The following is a 21170-nucleotide window of genomic DNA, read 5'->3' as shown; positions in this document are numbered from 1 at the left end:
TCGACAGCTGGCAAGAAATATTCCAATAGTCGACCAACATGAGGAACAGGCGGTCGATTTTTAGAATATGTCTCGAAATCGAAATTTTATACATATATGTTGAAAAACAGGCCTTAATACCAAACAAGGAATAATTTGAAGCAATTTGGCGCACTCTCAAATAATCCAATAATCGACGACCCTTGGTCGACAATTGGTTTGTATGGGAAAGGAAAAATACCAAATTTCGACCACATTTTAACGCGTATTTTTTCATTTAATACTTTCCAGTTATTGACAAATTATGCTGGTACAGCTTCTAGACTAACTTAGTTATGTAACTAAAACATTTCTTATCTCACGTACTATCTATATCCTCAGAAAAATGAAAAACAACAGGAACACAAGATTGTCATTACACGCTGCCGTAAAGTGCGCATTTTAGTCCTAATTCTACAGATACGTCGAAATATATTGGTCGAAGACGACCAGCTAAACAAGAGAGAGTTAAACAATGAATGTCATTGGTAGTATATGATGCAAGCTTTATCATGAATAATTTTTCGCTCCAAAAGACCATCAGATATATTTTATATAGACAATAGTAAGCAAAAATGGTCGATTATTGGATGGGGTCGACCAGTGGCGAACTCACCGTACTCACTTCATGTTCCCGGAAGCCAGATAATCTGCATAACCTTTCATAATATTTCGTGGAACTAATCGGTTTTCGTCTTCTGGCAGTAAAGTCTGTTGTACATGTTGCTATATATTACATATTTTATTTTTAGGAATCTTAGAATATAATTTGAGGTAACTAAGTATATAAAATCCACTTAAAACTTTGCTGGTATTAACTAACATTTAAATACCAACACCGGTTCTTTTCTTAGCACCTAAGTAATTCGCGGTTATTTTATAAAATCCTTGCTTGAGCCCATTTTTTGAAGTATCGTAGTTCCTTTGCCTTTATTTATATTAAGTCGAAATATTCAACTTTATTTTCCTTTCCACTATCTTCCGTTTATCTGTTTACTTTGTGAATTGATGTTGCCAACCTATAATTGGAAATTATTCATTTTCGATTTTTTAAATTTTGATTTTAAATAATTCACTTTATACAAAAATATCACCAAGATCGTGATCTGGAAATAACATACCGAGAGGTACCGAAAAGACAAACTGTTAGCATCTGAAAATGTACATGTATAAAAGTGGATACGAATCCGTAATTATATGAGACCCGCATATTTAAAATGAAAATTCTAATTACAATTATCGGTCAGCTGTTAGGCAATAGAGCGTACATCTATAAGAGACACCACAAAGTTGAATCTTCACAAACTCCACTAGTTCTACAATTATTATACTACTGCGTGTCCAAACACATTTAAGTGACACTACTGTAGTCAAGTTCATCTCGCTAAAGGCTGCCTAATTAATACCCTACTGCTTAGAACTGCACGCCATTAGTTCTACAATCATTATACTATTGCGTCTCCAAACACATTTATATGATACTACTATAGTCAAGTCCATCTCACTAAGAACTGCTTCCTAAATACACTACCTGCTTAGAACTGCGTCCTGCTTATAGCGATAAACTCAGAAGGTAAACCAATAGCAGAACTAATCAAACTAGAATGATAGTACCATTAAGAACAGTAAATACTTCAACAAAGCTAACCAATTCACTTCGCGGTTCAGCCACTGTTGAAGACATGCTACGTTTTATCACTATAGTGCTATAAAACATACAGTAACTTGGAGCGCTTTCAAGGTCAACCCCCACTACCAACTCCAACCGGTCCCAGCGCGCTCTAACATATAGTCGCGTCAGGAAAAAAATATTCTTATTAAATACAGACCCTGTGCAGCCATCATAAGAGGATGTCTTTTGACTAAATTAATTATACAGTACAGAAAAGTACGATCTAACAGTCTACCTTGTCAGACCAAATATTCACTTCCAGCTATTTCATATGAAACGAACATAATTTTCATCATGATTAGAAAAACATACTGAACATTTCTCTGTTTAAATATACAATGACTGATAACACGGTAAGAGTTATTTTCACAACTGCTTTATAAATGGATATCTTTGTTCTGCATTAAATATTTTTAACGCCCAATAGTACATACGTACATTGTTAAAGGTATTACTAAAATATCGAAAACGTTTCCAGTATAATAAAAGCTCTGCGCAGTGGTAAGTACAAATTTACCCTCAACAAGTTAAGGCAACTCAGATAACTCTCTTGAGTTCTCGAGTTCTGAATGTTAATTACATATAAAATATTTTTAAAGTCTAATCATCATCATAGATATTCTGCCATTATTGGCAAGTCACTTACTGCAGCTGAGAAGCTCCCATGCTCTACAGACTTCCGCTAACCTTTTCGTCTTCACTTACAATTTTTCTGTTTTGGTATCGTCCGTTAATTGTAGTTCCCTTCGCCCCTTCCCTTTTTTTCCTCTCACAAAACCCTCTAACACGTCCCTTTCCTTATAATACAGTTTTTTCTTAGCCAATGCCCCAACCTGTTCTACTGACTTCATCTAAAATTGTTATTTTCTCCCCGCCGTTTCTAAGACCATCTCATTCGTTTTCCGCTCCACCCAGCTAATTCTCTCTACTCTTCTTCACACCCACATTTCGAAAGCTTCCAATTATTCATTTCTGCGTAACGTCAATGTTTTTTACCCATACAGTACAATACTCTACACGAAGTTTTTTCTGAGTCTCTAAACTCTTTATATCCCACAAAATACTCTCTTCTTCCTCCTAAAGAGTTTTTTCGCCAATTTTATCCGTACTTTTATTTTACGTTCACACTTCATATCATGACTAATAATATTAGCCATGTATTGAAAACTAGTCACCTGTTCTATTTTCTCTCCTTCTACTTTACATTTGACATCGACCTCTTCGTTCCAATCACCATAGCTTTTGTCTTTCTGATAGTTATTTTTATCCCATATTCACATCCCTTCCTCAAGTTTTCTGACATCTTATTGATTTTCCTTTCCGATTCTGCAAGAAGCTCCATATCATCTGCAAACCGTGTACACCTAATTATTCTACCTCCTATTGAAATGCATCTTCATTGTGTAGGTTCTTTTTCACTATCTACTAGATAGATACTAAATATTGTTGGCAAGAGACAGCATCTCTATCGAACTCTCCTTCCAATTGTACTCTCCTCTGTCATTTCCTCCCCTATTCTAACACTTACTTGTTGGTTCATATGTAAGTTTCTTATGAGTCATCGATCTAATAAACTTCAAAAAGTAAGTCCTGACCTTGTATCCAAAAATGATTATTTTTCTTAAAAATCAGACTCCCTCCAAAACATAAAAAATTGATTTTTCTTTTCCTTTGGCCTGGTATTTCAAAGAAACTACGTAACGTTGGATCAAAATTCAGCATCAATTTTCCGTGAAAACTGGGACACTTTTAAAAACACACTGTCCAAATTCTAGAATTATTATAAGGATGAATGAGTCACTTGAAGAATTTACGAAATTTTGTATTTGCGTAGGCATGACGAAAAGAATATTTCAACTAGAGTGAATGAAAGTGTAAGGGATTTAAAGAGCAAAGAGCTCTTCATTTCAGACTTGTTCAGGCACTTCAAGAAACAGTTCTGTTTACATAACTCCGGTCATGTTCAATATTTGGGCGAGATCTTTTCGTCACTTTTCAACGTAATCTCAGCTCACTTCTTCATATCATTGAGTCTTTTTATCTCACTGTTAAAAGCATCTGAGAAGTCTTTTTTGTGGAGTGTGTTTTAGATATTGGAAAATGTAACTCCCTAGTGGCACTTCTGGATGGAAAACTTCTGCCTCGTAATGAATCCTATCCATCAATTTTGAAAACGGACAGAAGTCATTGGCGGATAGTTCTTGGGAGCAGAGTGAGTGAGGAACCACTTGGATGCTCTTACCCCTTAAAAGTGGAGGCCATATTGTCTCTATCCAGCTGTCGAGGGATCTAACGTAAACCGACCTTGACAACTACAAGTGGTGTGTCAAAATTCGTTCCACGATGCAATGAGAGAATCCTGTAAGATTACAGATATCAACGGTTAGCTTTTCTTCCTTTATGACCAGGATTTAAATAGAGCAATGTTTAGTGAAGTGATTGATTACACAAATTGGGCATCTGGACCTTGGCAGATCTTCAGTTGACTCCTACCCCCCCCTCCTCCCCCGTAAATTCACACACCTATTTCCTCACAGTCACTAAGGGCATGGCACAATGTCCCATGAGTTAAAATTAAACATTGATATATTTTGTATTATTTCTTGAATACTAATATAAGCAAACAATCGGAAATGACCCTGATTACGAAACCAGTTGAGGTTAGTAAGCCCGAGCACGACTCTTATTGAACGTAATAAGTTTGAGCTCAATTGAAAGTGATTACTTCAGGCCCAAACGAAATTACTGCACACAAACTCAAGTGACAGAAGTCCATTTGGGAGTAGTAAGCTCAAGCCTCGTTGAGAAATGTGAGCCAAAGCGTAAGCCCATTTGAAGTTAGGGAGCCAGAGCCTGTAAAAGCGCAAGAACAACTACTTACTGAACACGATCCCGAGTGAGCCCAGCCCACTGAAAGTAATGAACCCGAGCTCCATTGAAGATTGACTCTAAGCCCAAACGGAATTGAGTGTGAGCCCAAGTAAGTGCAAACCCCACTGAGGGTAATGAATACGAGTCTAGTTGAGGAAAGTAAGTCAAAGCGCAAGCCCATTTGACGTTAGCAAGCCTGAGGACAAATGGAATTAATGAGCACGATCCCGAGTGAGCCCGAGCTCCACCCAGGGTAATAAGCTCGAGCGCGAATGCAATTGAGATTCATAAGCGCTAGCCCTACTGAGGGTAGTAAGCCCGAGTCCCAAGTGAAACGCGTGCTCGAATGAAATTACTGAGTGCGAGCTCGAGGAGACTAGTGAGTGCAAGCCTCATAGAAGGATGTGAGCGCGAGCCCCACTGAAGATAATGAACCCGAACCCAAATGAGCGCAAGCGCTATTGATGGTTGTAAGCCCGAGCGTCACTGAATGTAGTGAGTTCGAGCCCAAGAAGGTGCGTGCTCGAAAGAGATTAGTGAGCGCGACCTTTAAAGAGGTCAGTGAGTACGAGGCCGAGTAAGCGCGAGCCTCATTGAAGAATGTGAGCCCGAGCAAGAGCGAACCCCACTGAAGGTAATGAACCTGAGCCCACATGAATGCAAGCCCCACTGATATCAGTGAGCTTGAGCCCAGTTGAGGGAAGTTATCCTGCGTGAGCGAGCATGAATTCAGTTGAGGTTAGTGAGCTCGAACCCAAGTAAGTGCGTGCCCTGGGGAGAACAGTGTACACGAGCCTCATTGAAGTATGCAAGTGCAAGCCCAAGGCCACTGAAGGTAATGAACTCCAACATAAATATATAAAGTCCTAATTACGTCAGTGAGCCCGAGGCCAAATAAGCCCGTGTTTGAAAGAGGTTGGAGCTTCAGGGAGGCTAGCGAGTGCGAGCCAAATTGTAAAATGTGAAGCTAAGCCCAAATAAGCGAGAATAGTGAGCGCTTGCCCCACAAGTTAATGAATCCGAGCTTAAATGACTGGAAACCCCACTGACGTCATTAAGCCCGAGATCAAGAAAGCACATGCCTGTGACCGTCAGCATGGCCACAAGGTTGCACTTTTGGACAGATTGTGTATTTTCTTAACATTTAATCACCATGCAAAATTATTATTTTATTCACGGAAAAGGAGAAGTTATTTTTCTCGCTTGGCACTGAACGCTTCCGAGCTGGTGAGAAACTCTGTTCTTTCTTTGCCCGCAGGAGTTCCTCAGACTTATCGTCTCTGACAATAATACAAAGAAATCGTTGTTTCTGAACCGAACTCGTATCTCATTAGCAGAGTGCTTTGAAACAGCAAACTTCTTTCTTTCCCTGAGTAAAGTTACTAACTCATGGTTTTCGCTACTCAGACTGTTTTATATATATTCTTCATAACAATAATTATTAAAGTTTGGAAACCTTTTTAGACACGAAGTTGTTACAGTGTAAACAAGTGCGCGTTGAACGTTGCATTCCCACGCATTAACGTTTCGTTATCTCACCTATCGTAAGAACAGTGCTCGCAGCCTGCATGAGTCGCAGACAGAATGGTTAAACCACACAATTGCTAATGTGCGTTCTGTTTTTACTAAACTGCTTTGTATCGAACTATAAGGTGGAAAATCCATCAGTCATGGACTGAATCTTCAAATTTGGTCTGCAACACTTGTTTAATTGCAATCTCCAAATTTTCGATCCCACGAAACTAAAACACGTGTTGCCAGAGTTATTAAATCTACCACTACTAGATTTGTGCTATGTAGGAATACGCAAACTTCGGTGTTTCTCTTATTAAATTTTAAAATACACTGCCAACCAGAGACACGATAACCGGGATTTTCCCAAGTGGTGGCAGAAGCAGGGAGTTGGCGTCTAGTATTGAGTGAAGGAGGAACGTAAGTCTCCTGCAGACAAACTTACTTATGTGTTAACATGGGACGGCTACGAAAAAGTATTAAGTATTTGATGGAATTATAGTTGCAGCATCAATTGAAAAGTAGACGAAGTGTTGCTTGCATAAATACTTTATAAGTGCATCATCTTTGAAGTTGCGGAACCTCGTCGGAAGTTAGTGTTCCTTCCAATCCCCACACTCATTGCTCCTATTTCGCAGTGAAAGCCCAACTTCAATGTAAATAGTGATTTAGTGAAAGTGATCACAAATATAACGAAAGGGCTATATCTTTTAGTGTCTTCATTTACCATATATATATATATATATATATATATATATTCGTGATATTAAGTGTTTTATATTTCTCAAGTGTGTGCGCAATTTCATTCGCTCAAGCATTCATGCTATATTAAGTGAAAATTTGGTGGTGGTAATATCTTTTCGTTTACTTCCTACATATACATATATCTATATGAATTCCTATCTATTCAATAAATAGGAATTCACCCAAAGTAATATTCTCTTTTTATTTGTGTGTGTGCGAATACTTATGGATCGTCAGCTTGCCAGTCGTATATATGCAAGTATGTGCACAAAAGTAAGTATGATTTAACTTAAGTTTCCGAACCACTGAGGTTACTCATGTCAAATCGCTTGTTTTATCTTACTACTGTCAATTTGTGCTTGGACAAAACACGAGCTCTGACCTGAATTGTTACCAGCTGTTTCTTTAGGGAGTACTCTAGAAGTCAGTACCCAAAGGAGACGGTAGGTAGCATGCCCGAACGAAATTAGTGAGCGCGAGCTCCAAAGAGGCTAGTGAGTGTGATCCTTATTGAAAGATACGAGTGTGAGCCCCACTGAAGATAATGAACATTAGCCCTAAGCTGTACAGGTAACCATTTTGAAAGTTAAAGCACAGAATATATAAAAATAAACACACACGGAGAAGTACGTTTTGAGCGAACATTAATTACGGAGAAGAGGGAAGTTAATCAGATTTAGCGATGCTTGCTTGGTTTTCGGCTCCACTGAGTTACTGGGTCAAAGATAGTTGTGGACAAATCCTCTACATTATAACATCCTTGTTCAATTCTCTGCAGTTTCACTAAAAATGCTCTCACAATTTTGGACTTACATCAAAACGGCACTTTTCATGTATACCTCGTAATTCTTGTTCCACAACACTAATAGAATCGTATTTCCTTTTCCACCCGAACAAAAGATCCGCTACTCAATTTCGATAAAGACAGTAATAAATCGTATGCCACTATAGGTAAATTCAAAAAAATGCAAGTCTAAAATTTCAATTTATGGTCAGTTTGTATGTTCCAGTCCCCTGTGCTGTTGCAAATGTCAACGCTTTGAGCACACCAACACGTCGTGTAATGTGAGTGCTGCTTTTTGTGCGAATTGTGGCCAGGGTAATCATGGTGTGGAACCTTGTACAGCGACCAAGCCATTTTGTGTTAAGTGCAAGGATGAGCATTCTGCTTGGTCTCGCGAGACTGTCTAGCCTTTCAACGTGAGAAATGTATCCAATAACTAATGTTTGTTGAGATAATCTCTGCTGCCAATGCTAAGCATCGCTTCCTAAATCCGATAATTCTGTTGGGAGCAGTTTGACCAACTGCCGTACAGCCCCGACTTGGTGCAGTCTGACTACCACTTGTTCCTGCACTTGAAGCGCGAGCTCGGCAGTAAGCGCTTTGAAAGTGATGACGATGCAAAAAACGCTGTGGGGTTATGGTTGTCTTCACTGGTGGGATGTTTCTTTGAGAAAGGTTTAAACAAGTTGGTCACCCGCTATGACAAATGTTTGAACACTGGTGGCAACTATGTCGACAAATAGTTTAAGGTGTGCTCTTTCATATAAAAATAAACTTGGCCTGAACAATTCTGCTTTACACTTTTTTTTTAAAAAAAAAAAAAAAAGAAAGAGTACCTACTTTCCGGACACGCTTTATACAGTTTATAACATTCTTATTCGTACACCTAAATTTATGAGAAAAAATGTAACATATGTGTACTTTACGTTTATTATTTTTATATCTATTATGTGTATATGAGTAAAGGAAGTTTTGATCACAGATTTCAATTTAAAAACCAATCCAAAGTAGTATTAAAATTATTAAATAGTAATAAATAAAGAAAAACACCATGTTTTCATGCAACATTTCTATTCGTACATTAATATGACATGTCTTTTTAATCACAAATAATATTATCATTCACGAGTATTCTTCGTTTTGTATTGAAGCAGTGTGAGTGGTGTAGATGACCCTTGTTAGTAGAAGATGCTGCACGTGCTTTCCTTCGAACACCATGGATCAAAATGGGTAGGCAGAATGAGCTGAGTCCCGACCTAAAAGAGGTAATTATGAACTTAGCACTGAGAGGAAATTCTTTATGTCAAATAGCGTGTACCGTTACTAGCTGGCACTCCACTGTGCAGTACATAGTACAAAAATTCAGAGAGCACGATTAAAGGAAAAATTTACCGAGGAAACCAAAGGAACGTAAATTAAAAGCACGCGACGAACGTTTCATTCTTCAGAGTTCGATAAAATCCCAAATAAAGTGTCCCCGAACTACGTCCATTAGTGGAAAATGTGTCCAGGAAGCAGATGTGTGACCAAACTGTCCGGAGTGTATTGTGAAAACATAGGTATCATGGTCGAATAACGCGAAAAAGGCCGTATGTAAGTAAGGAGAATCGAAAGAAGCGCCTTGCGTTTGCAAAACAATATCGTGATAAGGATCAAGAATTTTAGGATAGTGTTATATGGTCCGATGAGACGAAAATAAACCTTTTTGGGTCAGATGGGGTACGTAGGGCATGAAGAAAACCAAATACAGAGAATAATAATATGAAACCCCCCCACAGCTAAACATGGTGGTGGGTCACTAATGGTATGGGCCTGTAGGTCATACTCCATCCAATTTACTGATGGCATTATGGATGCCAATGTATATTGTGAAATATTAAAGAACAATGTCAAGCAATGTGCAAAAGATAGGTACAGATTTCAACAGGACAATGACAGTAAACACAAGGCTAGACTTAGCATGTACCAAGTTTCTGTTTTTCGTATGATTTCTTTATGGTATAATAGCCCGTGTGTACGAATAGAAAAGTTGCACGAAAACAGGGATTCTCTCATTGTTTGTTTTTATTAATTAATATCTAATTTGATACGAATTATTTTTCTGTGTTTTTCAGTTTGTGAAACCCTAATGTATCCAAGTGTGACAATTAACTAGCACAATATTGTAGTTTAACGGATAAATTAAATATTTTGTTTGAAAAAACAATGTGTACGAATAAGAATGTTATATACTGTATATATAGTGTTGAGTATTTATTCTCTAAATCATGGCATGTCTCGCAAGAGCAATTTGGCATTATTGCGCAAATAAGTCTTTGACACTAGCCGCACTGTTTACATCATAATTTTATGTTTTTTCTTCATGAGAAAACATTTGTGTTAAATTGGAGATTACACAAACAAATATTCCTCATTCTTTAATAGTTTCAGAATCCAGGAATATTTTAGTTTACCGTGTTTCTAAATCTCTTCTCCACACAGAAGTGGATTCTCTTATGCCTGCGTCGCCATTCTATCTTTTTCAAAAAGTAAGAATAAAGGACAATCAGGGTTGTTTACACATTGATCATAAACTCGTTATACTGACTTATATCGGTATGTTCAGTCATTCTTCAAATTATATTTATTCAAGTTTGGACAGTTTGGACAGACAGTTTTAATTTGGCAAAATTCAGCATGTTTACTCTCATATATATTTGAGAGAGAGAAATCTGTAACAAACGTTTTTAAGTTCGTTGAAAATTAAAATGAAGTTATTTGATACTTTTATTTATCCATTATGAACTCTTTCAGCTGTCCTACGAAACAGCCGTAATACATAATCTAATCTTTCTCATTCAGAGCGGCTGAAGAGATTGCATGCCTTATAAGCCTAACATTATGCTGGTGATGAGTTATAGAACACTAGACTTGCGTTTACCGAACAGGAATAGCTAAATAATTGTGCTTGCTTTGAAATAGAAATTCCCAGTCCAAAACTCCGTGGCCGACATCGTGACTGAAGCTTATGCAGAACTTTTCTTCAGTCCTCAGCTCTGTTGTCCTTTGCAACTAATGGGATACGTGTTTTTCAGTTTGTACACATCTCGGACTGTTTTCGATTTAAAGGCCTGGTACGGACTAACGGAATCACCCGATATATAGTGCGTTCCACGAATAACACTAAGGCCCATCTCCTGAAGAAACCAAGGCAGACAGAAATATGAAACCTTTTGTAACCTTCAAGGGACATAAAATACAACATTATGCTGAGAACCCACCACGAGGTGCACTCAAGGGGGTTACGGGAGTAACTACAAAATTTTAAATAGCAACCCCCACCGTGTGGTACCTCGTTTGAAAGCTAATTAAGTGTAGAGACGAGTTCTGAAAACTGCTTGTCGCTATCATGTCTCTATCCATCAATGGCGACCATCCATAAGTACTCGTAGTTACCCCTCGTAATCCCCTTAGGCTCCTCTCACGGGGGATTTTCCTTATCAGCATAATGTTGTCTTTTGTGTCCTTTCAAGGTTACACAAGGTTTCATGCTTCTATCTGCCTTGGTTTCTTCAGGAGATGGGCCTTAGTGCTATGAGTAGAACGTACTTCAACCGTACTTACGGATGGCCGCCATGTTGGATAGAGACATGCTAGCGACATGTAGGTTCCAACATGGGTACATGACATGAAACGAGGTACAACACGGTGGAGGTTGCTATTTAAAATTTTGTACTTACCCCGCTTAACTCCCTTAGGCCCTTCACTTGGGGAATTCTCCTTATCAGCATAATATTGTCTTTTATGGCCCTTGAAGGTTACAGAAGGTTTCATGTTTCTATTTGCCTTGGTTTTTTCAGGAGATGGACCTTAGTGTTATGCATAGAACGTACTTCGACCGTACTTACGGATAACCGCCATGTTGGATAGGGACATGTTAGCGACATATAGTTTCCAAAACTGACCTCTACACGTGATTACCTTTCAAATGAGATACCACACGGTGAGGGTTGCTATTTCAAATTTTGTAGTTACCCCTGCCACCCCCTTGAGCGCACCTCATGAGGGGTTCTTCATATCAGTACAATGTTGTCTTTTATATCCCTTGAAGGTTACAAAAGGTTTCATGTTTCTATCTGCCTTGGTTTCTTCAGGAGACGGCCCTTAGTGTTACTCGTGGAACGCACTATATATCGGGTGATTCCTTTAGTCCGTACCAGGCCTTTAAATCGAAAACAGTCCGAGATGTGTACAAACTGAAAAACACGTTTTCCCATTAGTTGCAAAGGACAACAAAGCGAAGTAAAAAGTTTCGCCCCAGGTTTCCCCGCAGGGTCCCAGACGGGTCCAACTCAAAACTGTCAAATGGAAAGAGGGGTCAAGTGGTATATCGCTTGTAAAAAAAAATGAAATGAAATCTTTAAGTTTTACGTCCCACGGATATGCCGGTTAGGCTAAAGGAGACGGTGATAATGAGAGATGAGTGAAATGGTGGAATGAAGAAAGTGGGAGGAAACGGGAGAACCCCGAGAAAACCCACGAGCACGGTGTTTGTCCACCACAGCTTGTAAAAAGAAAGAAGCTACAACAAGTCCCGATTCTCTACGATCACCCTATGCAAAATGGCGGCGGGTCAAAATGTCATCAAAATTTGCATTGAAAACAATATGGCCACTCCTATAAATCTAAAAAAGGCAGCCAGACAGAAAAACTGAAAAACAAGTGTCACATGATGTTCAAAGGACAACAGATGGAAGTAAAAAGTTTTGCCCCAGGGTTCCAGACGGTGTCCAACTCAAAATTGTCAAATGGAAAGAGGGGTCAAGTGGTATATCGCTTGAAAGCTCTTGTAAAAAGAAAGAAGCTACAACAAGTCCCGATTCGCTGCGATCACCCTATGCAACATGGCGGCGGGTCAATTGCAAATTATCGGTTAAAAAGCTTTGCACGGACCCGTACGAGGTATTATGTTCTTCAGTAAGGTCTCGAATAGTTATTCGCCTGTTTGAACGAACAATTTTTGCCACTCTTTGCACGTTTTCTTCTGTTTTTGAAGTTGATGGACTCCCAAACGTTGCTCGACTTCTACCGACTAATTGCTGTTTTTAAATTGCTAGTGCCACTGATAAACAGTCTTCAAAGTTAACAGCATTATCGACATACACCAATTTCAACATTTCATGAGTTTTTTTTGCAACTTGAAATATAACTTGTTCGTGCGTTGTTCGAAATCCTTGATGCGTGAGAGAGACTTTAAGCACAACCTCACTTTAGCGGCTCTAGACACTCGCTGACAAGTCAGGACGTGTTCCAACTTTACGCTGCCTGTTTCAACGGATTTGGCTATCGGACAAATTGCATCAAATGATTGTAGCGTCAGCAGTTGCTGCTAAAAAAAAATATTCACCGTATTTTTTGATATCACTACATATATTTTTAAGGGGTCTGAAATATAATTTTGCAAGCAGGCTCACATAATTATCATTACGCTACTGTGACTCATGTCGAACAATTTGTTTATCCATTTTACTTTGTGCCTCATTATGCAACCAACGTATATTTATATAGGTATTACTAATTATTTATCTGATCAGGAGATTCTTTTTTTTAAAAAAAATAAGCGTAAATAGGAAAACAAATCTCTGATAAAACACGAAATATATTTAACACATTATACATTATTCTTTACAACCAAACGTATTGACACAGAAATACAACAATGGCTAGTCTTCTACACAGTATTATGCGCATAAAATTCACAGAACCACCACATACATTACCTCAAGGGTTACAGAGGGGAAAATAAAACATAATTAAATCAGCAATAAAAAGCAGGATTTGTTAATTTAATGTCATGGCAGTGTTGTAGCTCAAAGCACAAATAAAAAAGGTCTATATTTTTAAAAACCACAAAAAAGTTATTGCCACATCAGTTTCAACAAAAAATGATATGCTATTGTCTTCTGTAGCATCTGAGAATTGTGGAGGATATTGTATCACAGGAATAAAAATAATTAGGAACAATGAATTATTTCAAAAGGCTACTTAAGAAATAAAATAATAGCTATCTGATTTTCTCAATATTCCCTATACTATCATTATTTGACAAGATTTTTCTAGGTATATAAATGTGTTAACAATTTAAACGACGATTGCAATATCGACGTCAAATACATGGATTACTTTTATTCATAAACAAAAACGGAAGGCCTCAATATTGTGATCTACCAAATTTTCTTCACGTGTGTACAAAATCTTTCCAGTACATTTTTCAGGTAAAAGATTTTCTGTTCTTTTATGGATATTTGTCATTACGGCGGTGAGTTTTGACTAGAATAGTCAGGCGAAGTTATATCGTCATAAATAATAGTCAATTGTATTCATTCGAAATATTTGATGGGAGATTGGACTGAAGTTTAAACTCAAGGCTTAGATACAATCATTTTGTCGTTTACATATACTATCCGTTTAGAATTTTGCTTGTACTAATTCATTTGTGAAAAAACACGATTATTTAAAATTGGCATTACAACTAAAAGCAATTGATGAAAAGTGAAATTCTTTCGAATTATATGTATAATTGCTCAAATTGCATAAAGACAATAAATTTATATAAACTTATGTAAGTAGATAAATCATGAGAACAATAGTGGGTACGTAAAACAGTTTAGGAGTATTTCATTAATTTTAACACCAACGATTATTATAAATAGCTTCCTCTTATTAAGAAAATTAACAGCTTCATTAGCGTATTTCAAGCTTGTTTTACAAACAACTTAATAAAATGATTTTGCAATGCTAATGGGTGGCAAGTAGTTAAAGCGTCCGTGCAACCTATTACCGAAAATCGCATGCAACTTGGAAAGAATTTTGTCTGCTGTAAATGACGAAGCAAATGCTGCAGGTGCCAGTACTGTATCTGGAATTAATAACTGCAGACATAAAAAATAGATTTTAAAGATGATTGCTAAGGTCGTCAATAGAAGGACGATAATTTGGCCGGAATTATTAAACATGATAGAATATTCAGTATTTACAACAATTTACAAAATTATTTGTTAAAAAAAAAAAAAAATACAATTTTGTATATGTTTACCTTATATTGGAAAATTAAAAGAGAAAAATGTGTTACATCATGCTATGATTTTCTTTACTGTGCTTTAGCAATTCCACGTGATATCAGTCATTAACGAAGAACACAGAAGTCTAAGAGTTGACCAACCCATTCGTCCCTTACTAACACCGAACTGTAACACCAATCATTCTATTTGAAAAATAGTTTTCGCGAATTCAAATACATGAACAATTTATTAAGACACAATAACTGAAAAAAATCCATCCACTATTGCCAAGCACTTCACAAAAAATATAACTGGATCTTGCTACTTCTCACTCCCAAGACCAATATTCCCAGCGTGCAACGCTTTTGAGCGTATACGTAAATTTGTACGACAGTAGCCTATGATTAGAATCAGGATTGTATTACCAAAATCTCAATCAAAAGCTTAAGATATATTGGCGTCAATACCTTGTAGTATTTTTTTTTTTTTATTCTTTACGTATACTTCAAAGCCGCTACACATTAACAGATGTTTTTTGTGTATGTGAGAAGTGCAAGATTTAAGAATCGGTTATACTTTCTGTAAAGTGCTTTCTCAATAGTGTATGTATTTATTTTTTCAGTTATTGCTTTTATAAATCGTTTATGCATTTGAGTACTAGAAATTTATTTAGTTGACCAACCACTTTTCAAATAGAATGACTTGCATTACAATCCAATGTTAATAAGGGACAAGTAGCTATATGAATTTCTGAATTTTTGTATTCTTCGTTCATCGAGTGACTGACAGAGTAGGAGAGGGTCTTCAAATGATGTCACATGAAATGCACACAGTAAAGGTTGTTATACCATACTTGTGATTACTGTTTTCACCATCGAACATGATTTATTAGATCACTTAAATATAACCCCTTTACTCATTATGATTGTATCAGAACCTTGAATTCACTTTCACTAATGAGATAATGAACTTAGTACTAATTCTCTCCAGTAATCTAGATGCAACATTATCGTATTGTTGACATTCTCCAGTAAGGTAACTAACATAGTGTGTAAACAATCGCTTATTAAGATATACTTCAACCAAATGTATTTGAATAGCATTATGTTTTTGTTTCATTTCTTAAGAAATATAATTCAGCACTTATTCTAAACATGTATATCCAATGTATATTTTCAAGAATCAGACAAAATTAACCAAATTTAACATTGAAAGGTAATAATTATTTCAGATTTAAACAAAATTTCTAGTAATCGGTATTTCATTCCCTAAGTATTTTTCATAGTTATAGTTTAATTAAATATACAGTTGCGCCATATTATACGCATTAAGAACAAATAAATTCCAGTGCAGATATATAAAATGAACATAAAGTATTTGCTTGGTTATCTTGCTTATTACACACAGAAGAAAGCACTATACAGAAAGTGAAAAGTCAAAGCTGTCAAGATGAAGGAAAACTAAGAATGAATAAAATATGATAGAACGAAAATTAATAAATTAGGAATTTTATATATATATATATAGGGTGCGGCAGTGAATCGGGCAATTTTGAACACATTATTAAGAGGAAATGAAGAAATTTATACGGGTGTAACAAGTTGGAATACATACTGAACATGTGAGCATTTACTTATTTGTGAATTTAAGTCATCAAACAGAAAACAATGTTGCACCAAAAAAAGTTGCTTTCCAAATATTACATCTTGCAGATGATCGCCATTCCGCTATACATTTGGCAAGTCTTCCAAGATCAACCATTACTCTTTCCAGCGTATCTAGGGGGAATTCTTGCAACTTTTACCTGAAAGCGACGTTTCAGTTCTGAAACTGACATACGGACAAAAGGAAACTGTCTTTAAAAACAAAACAAAACAAAACAAAACAAGTGACAGTTGTCCTTTTTGGTGCAACTTGTTTTCTATTTGGTGACGTAAATTCACAAATGAGTAAATGTGTACATGTTTCCTTGCTACACACGAATAAATTTAATTATTCTTTCTCTTGATAACGTCTTTAAAATGGCCTGAACCACTGCTCCACCCTATATTATATATATATATATATATATATATATATATATATATATATATCAGATACGAAAATAATTCTTTTTCTGGCATGCTCACATCCCAGTTTATTTGCTTGGACAGAAAAATAATGAAATGCAACATTTAAGAAATAAAAAAATCATAAATAATAATTGCATTAAGTTAAACTGGAATGCATTCGAATGAACAGCTTCATATTAAAAATTAAAATGCCAATGTGTCTAAAGCTAAAGCGTAAAATTTTCCGTAGATTTATTGTGCCTTTTTTTGACATATGAATCGAAGGCGTGGACACTAATAAAATCATATATTCACTATCTGTAGACTATACAACGAAATATTGAGAGATGTATTTGGAATCATTCTTAAAAGATAGAAAAAGACGCACAAGATCGACAGAGAAAATCAGTCCTTGACTGGATACCAAGAAACGGCCTCATGTAAGGTAGTGACAAAATCACGAAGCACTGCCGAGTAACATAGAAAAGAATTACCGCAGAAAGATTGATAACAATGTTTGATATATCACAATAATAAAAACGAACAAATTGGGATGAAAGCACAAGCCAGGAAAAATATTGTCACATAAATTAATTAACATGTTAAAAAGATTGATTATATTAAACCGTTACCACTGTCTTCATTATTATTATTATTATTATTATTATTATTATTATTATTATTATTATTATTATTATTAATAATAATAATAATAATAATAATAATAATAATAATAATAATAATATATTCTTGTTCTCTTTCTTCTGTATACTTCAGGAATGTCCCATCAACAATAAACGTATTTGTGTAATTTGTTTTAGTTTTCCTTTCTTTTCTTGTGTGTAATACGCAAGACACTAAGTAAATACCTTTATTTTGTTTCATTGATATTTCAAAATTGACACTTGTCTTTCTATGGCATTATGATTTCTGTTTATAAACTATAATAAATTATGCCTGGGGTGTATGATTTATATTCTATTGTTTCGTATGAAATACAAAGAGGTATTATGCTATTAAATCTCAGATGGTAGCGTCAGTTATACACATCTTGACTTGTAATTACAAAATGTATAACAAAATAGATTTTTAAAAAATGAAAAAGGTAATCCAAAACATACAGATTTTCTCAATTATACTCCTTTCATTAACCAAAGTTACCTGTACCATTTAATCCTGAAACCAATATGACATTCTTATTATGCTTTCTTCGCTTAGGTTTATTTCTACAAATACTCATTACATAACGTTTCTTCCGTGTGTACACTTGATTCGATTTCTCTCTCACACACACACATATATATATATATTTATATATATATATATTAGATTATGCGCTTACATTCACACACATTCATTTATCTATCATCACAAAAGACTTGAGAAGAAGATGGGAGTTACATATTTTGTAAAGAATTCAAAGTAAAATTCGAAAAAAAAAATGAGGTGGCAGTGTTGGGACGGGGGGTTATTAAATAAATTAAATACTGGTAACAAAAACGATTTTCCCAAAATCAGTAGCACCTCTACTTAAAGGGACAAATGCGCAATCTTAACTATGCCATATATATATATATAGATAGACAGATTTGTAAATGCTTTCAATAAAATCTATGGCATCATCGTTAACATAGAAAATATTTGCAAATTGAGTATTAAATCGATTCGAGGTTCACCAAAATACACAAGAGAAATATTAACATCAATTCCAGAATCATTATTTGATATTATTTAACAAGAAAGTATGAAATATTAACAAAGATGTTATCTCCACGGTAATTAATATAACAAAATTTTAAACAAATTACATAGAAATGGCATACAACGTAATGTGAAAATTGTTCTGTGGAGTATGGAGAAAACTTTTTTCTTAAATTATTATTATCAAAGAATAATGTTTTTTTTAATAATGTTTATATATATATTTCACAATGCACAATTTCTGGTTTAACGACCAGATTTTTTTAAATAACTTCAAAAGGCTAATTGATCCTAACAGAAATTGAATTACACACTGAAGGAAATCATACAATCTTCTCTTGCTTCCTTTGCTCAATCTCGTAATTGTTCTTACATTATGCACTGTAAATTATCACAGAAACTCTTGTAAAATTACATAAGATACGGAACAATTTAATTATATAGACAATACATTATTAATTTTCTTTTCTACTATGACGTAATCTCAACGTGTCAGTGGAGACATAAATTCACATATTCAAATAAAACTATCATTATTCTAGTTACTAAGCCTACAAACAGATTGTATGAAAGGCCAACTTATATTAATGGAAGCTATTTTTAAATACATATTTAGTGGTTGGCTGAGCAGCATATTTACTTATACAGTACTAATTCAAATTGATTAATAAGAAGAATCAATCCGAACCATTTCTATAACTTCAATTATATGTTATCAACTTGTTTTCTATTTTATGCCAAGTTGTAAGATGTTATATTGTAACATTAAGAAAAAAGTTACAGTATTGGTGAACCTCATAAATCTTATATCTAATATAATGTTTATGTATATATGTACAGAGATTACAAATACTGAAGATCAGAAATAGCAACTACTATTATAACTCATGTCTTTCTCTATTCATAATATAATGTATTAGAACGGCTAAAAAATGGCGTTTTGACTATTTCCAACTGAAAGACAATTCTGGGCCGAGAATAAGTGATACACTAATGTACAAATGCTAATAGCATTGAAGCTACTTAAAAGAAAGTGACAAAAGTAAATGTTCTTCACGTAGAAAATTAAAATATACAGAAAGGTAAAGAAGTACTGTGCATAAAATTACACAAAACACTAATCCATTAAGAAAAATGGAAATCACAAATATTCAGTCTAACTTAAAATTGTTCTTTTTTTCTTCCGCTTTAGGTTTTTATGTTAAAACATCTTGCTCTTCGTTTGACAGATGTCACCAGCATTGTCATTTATTTTTGCAGGATATATTTCATGGCAGTTATTCGTGCTGTTTTTTTACGGTTTGACTAGTTAAATTAAAATTCTCCTGCAGTTATTTATCTTCTCTCACTCGAAGGAATCACCTGCGTTAAACAGGAAGTGTCACATGATCATAATGCTGTTCAATCATCATCCACTCTTCATCTGAGAGAACGTAATACCGAAACTAGAGCTTCAAAATGCATGGCACATCCAGTATGAGTAAAATAGTTCATGAGCATCTTGTGCTATGTACAGAGTGCTATTAACACTCACGACAACAATGTCCCTCCTTTTTCGTTGGATTGTCACAAGTGACGTCTGGGCACTTGATTGTTGTACAGGTAATTTGTCTGCTCTGAAATATTAAAAAAGAATTAAGATTCTATGCTGAATATATATATGAAAATGAAAAAAAGTGGTCAGATTATAGATAAGAGCTACAAATATATATTTAAAATATTTTCATAATGAACTGAGAAACTCCAAAATTATGCTATAATTCTGCGTGGTGAAGGAAAGGAAAATAAAGATTATTGAAAAGAAAAAGGTTTGTCATTATTACAGGAAAGTCACTAAGTAAAAATAATAATATATAATTAAAAATACATAATGTAATTTACTGTTACTTGCAAAGAGGTGTTTCGTATAAAATATGATACAAACAAGAACTTTACTGAATCATACAGCATTGTATTCATTACGAACGAAATACAACTACATACATCTGGGATAATTTTGCAGTAAAAATAACTTTATATGATGTACGCCAATTCAAGTATTCTGATCGAAAGTAATATTAATTTCAGCATATGAGGTTCAGATTTTGTACAATACTATATTGGAATACTCTAGTGTTCTCAATTTTCCTAGTTTTGCTTTTTATAGATTTAAATTTGATTTAAATTACTCGCAGAGCTAAACAATACGTTTATTGGAAAAATTATTCACGAGTAACAATTTCGCCAACTATCCACTTTGGTGTCATCAGACACTATCAAATACCAGAAAATATCAGTGTCTAATGAAGCCAAAGTGGATAGTTGGCGAAACTGTTACACGTGAATATTTTTTACAATAAACGTATTGTTTAGCTCTGCGAGTAATTTAAATCAAATTTAAATCTATAAAAAGCAAAACTAGGAAAATTGAGAACACTGGACGAGAGAAAGGATTGTTCGCCAATCACAGCAGTATTCTTTCACGCTGTTGCTAGGCCACGAAAGTCACTGACTGCGCTGTTGCTGGTAGTTGAGATGATTTGTTAAATGTCTTAAGTTTGTCGCCAGAGCTGCTGTCTCTGTTGCGGAGCCTCTGGCAACAGTGCCTCCAGTACTCTACGTGCTCTACCCAACTGTCAGAAGCCACCTTTCCTTGCACACACAGTAGCAGCGTTGTTAGGATATTTGTATAGTATAAAAATGATTTTAGGCATAGTATATACGTTTGTTTACAGTCAGGAATTCTGTTTATGATTTTCATGTATTATCACTAATATTTTCATTACTTCAACAGTCAT

General features: G+C 35.3%; 2 protein-coding genes across 4 annotated transcripts in view; one reads left to right on the top strand and one right to left on the bottom strand.

Moving 5' to 3' along the window:
- The window catches only part of LOC145690519 (acyl-coenzyme A thioesterase 13-like), a 95515-nt gene that overhangs the window by 43489 nt on the left and 30856 nt on the right, over nucleotides 1–21170 (top strand). Inside the window, exon 4 of one of the 2 annotated variants that reach the window (XM_081765478.1) lies at nucleotides 8753–8775. The exons of the other annotated variant lie outside the window; for it this stretch is intronic. Coding sequence (XP_081621604.1) covers nucleotides 8753–8760 — 8 coding nt within the window. The 3' untranslated portion in view covers nucleotides 8761–8775. Of the gene's footprint in view, nucleotides 1–8752; nucleotides 8776–21170 lie in introns of those variants that run through there. 2 annotated transcript variants of the gene reach the window in all.
- The window catches only part of Pxn (Peroxidasin), an 899909-nt gene continuing 891960 nt past the window's right edge, over nucleotides 13222–21170 (bottom strand). For both annotated transcript variants that reach the window (XM_081765474.1, XM_081765473.1), the window contains exon 23: nucleotides 13222–20009. In XM_081765474.1, coding sequence (XP_081621600.1) covers nucleotides 19917–20009 — 93 coding nt within the window. In that variant the 3' untranslated portion in view covers nucleotides 13222–19916. The remainder of the gene's footprint in view (nucleotides 20010–21170) is intronic.

The sequence above is a fragment of the Thermobia domestica genome, chromosome 7, assembly GCF_964235325.1.
Source record: "Thermobia domestica chromosome 7, izTheDome1.hap1.1, whole genome shotgun sequence".
NCBI classification, from domain to species: domain Eukaryota; kingdom Metazoa; phylum Arthropoda; class Insecta; order Zygentoma; family Lepismatidae; genus Thermobia; species Thermobia domestica.
Note: the sequence above shows the minus strand (reverse complement) of the source record. Positions and strands in the feature narration are given on the sequence as shown.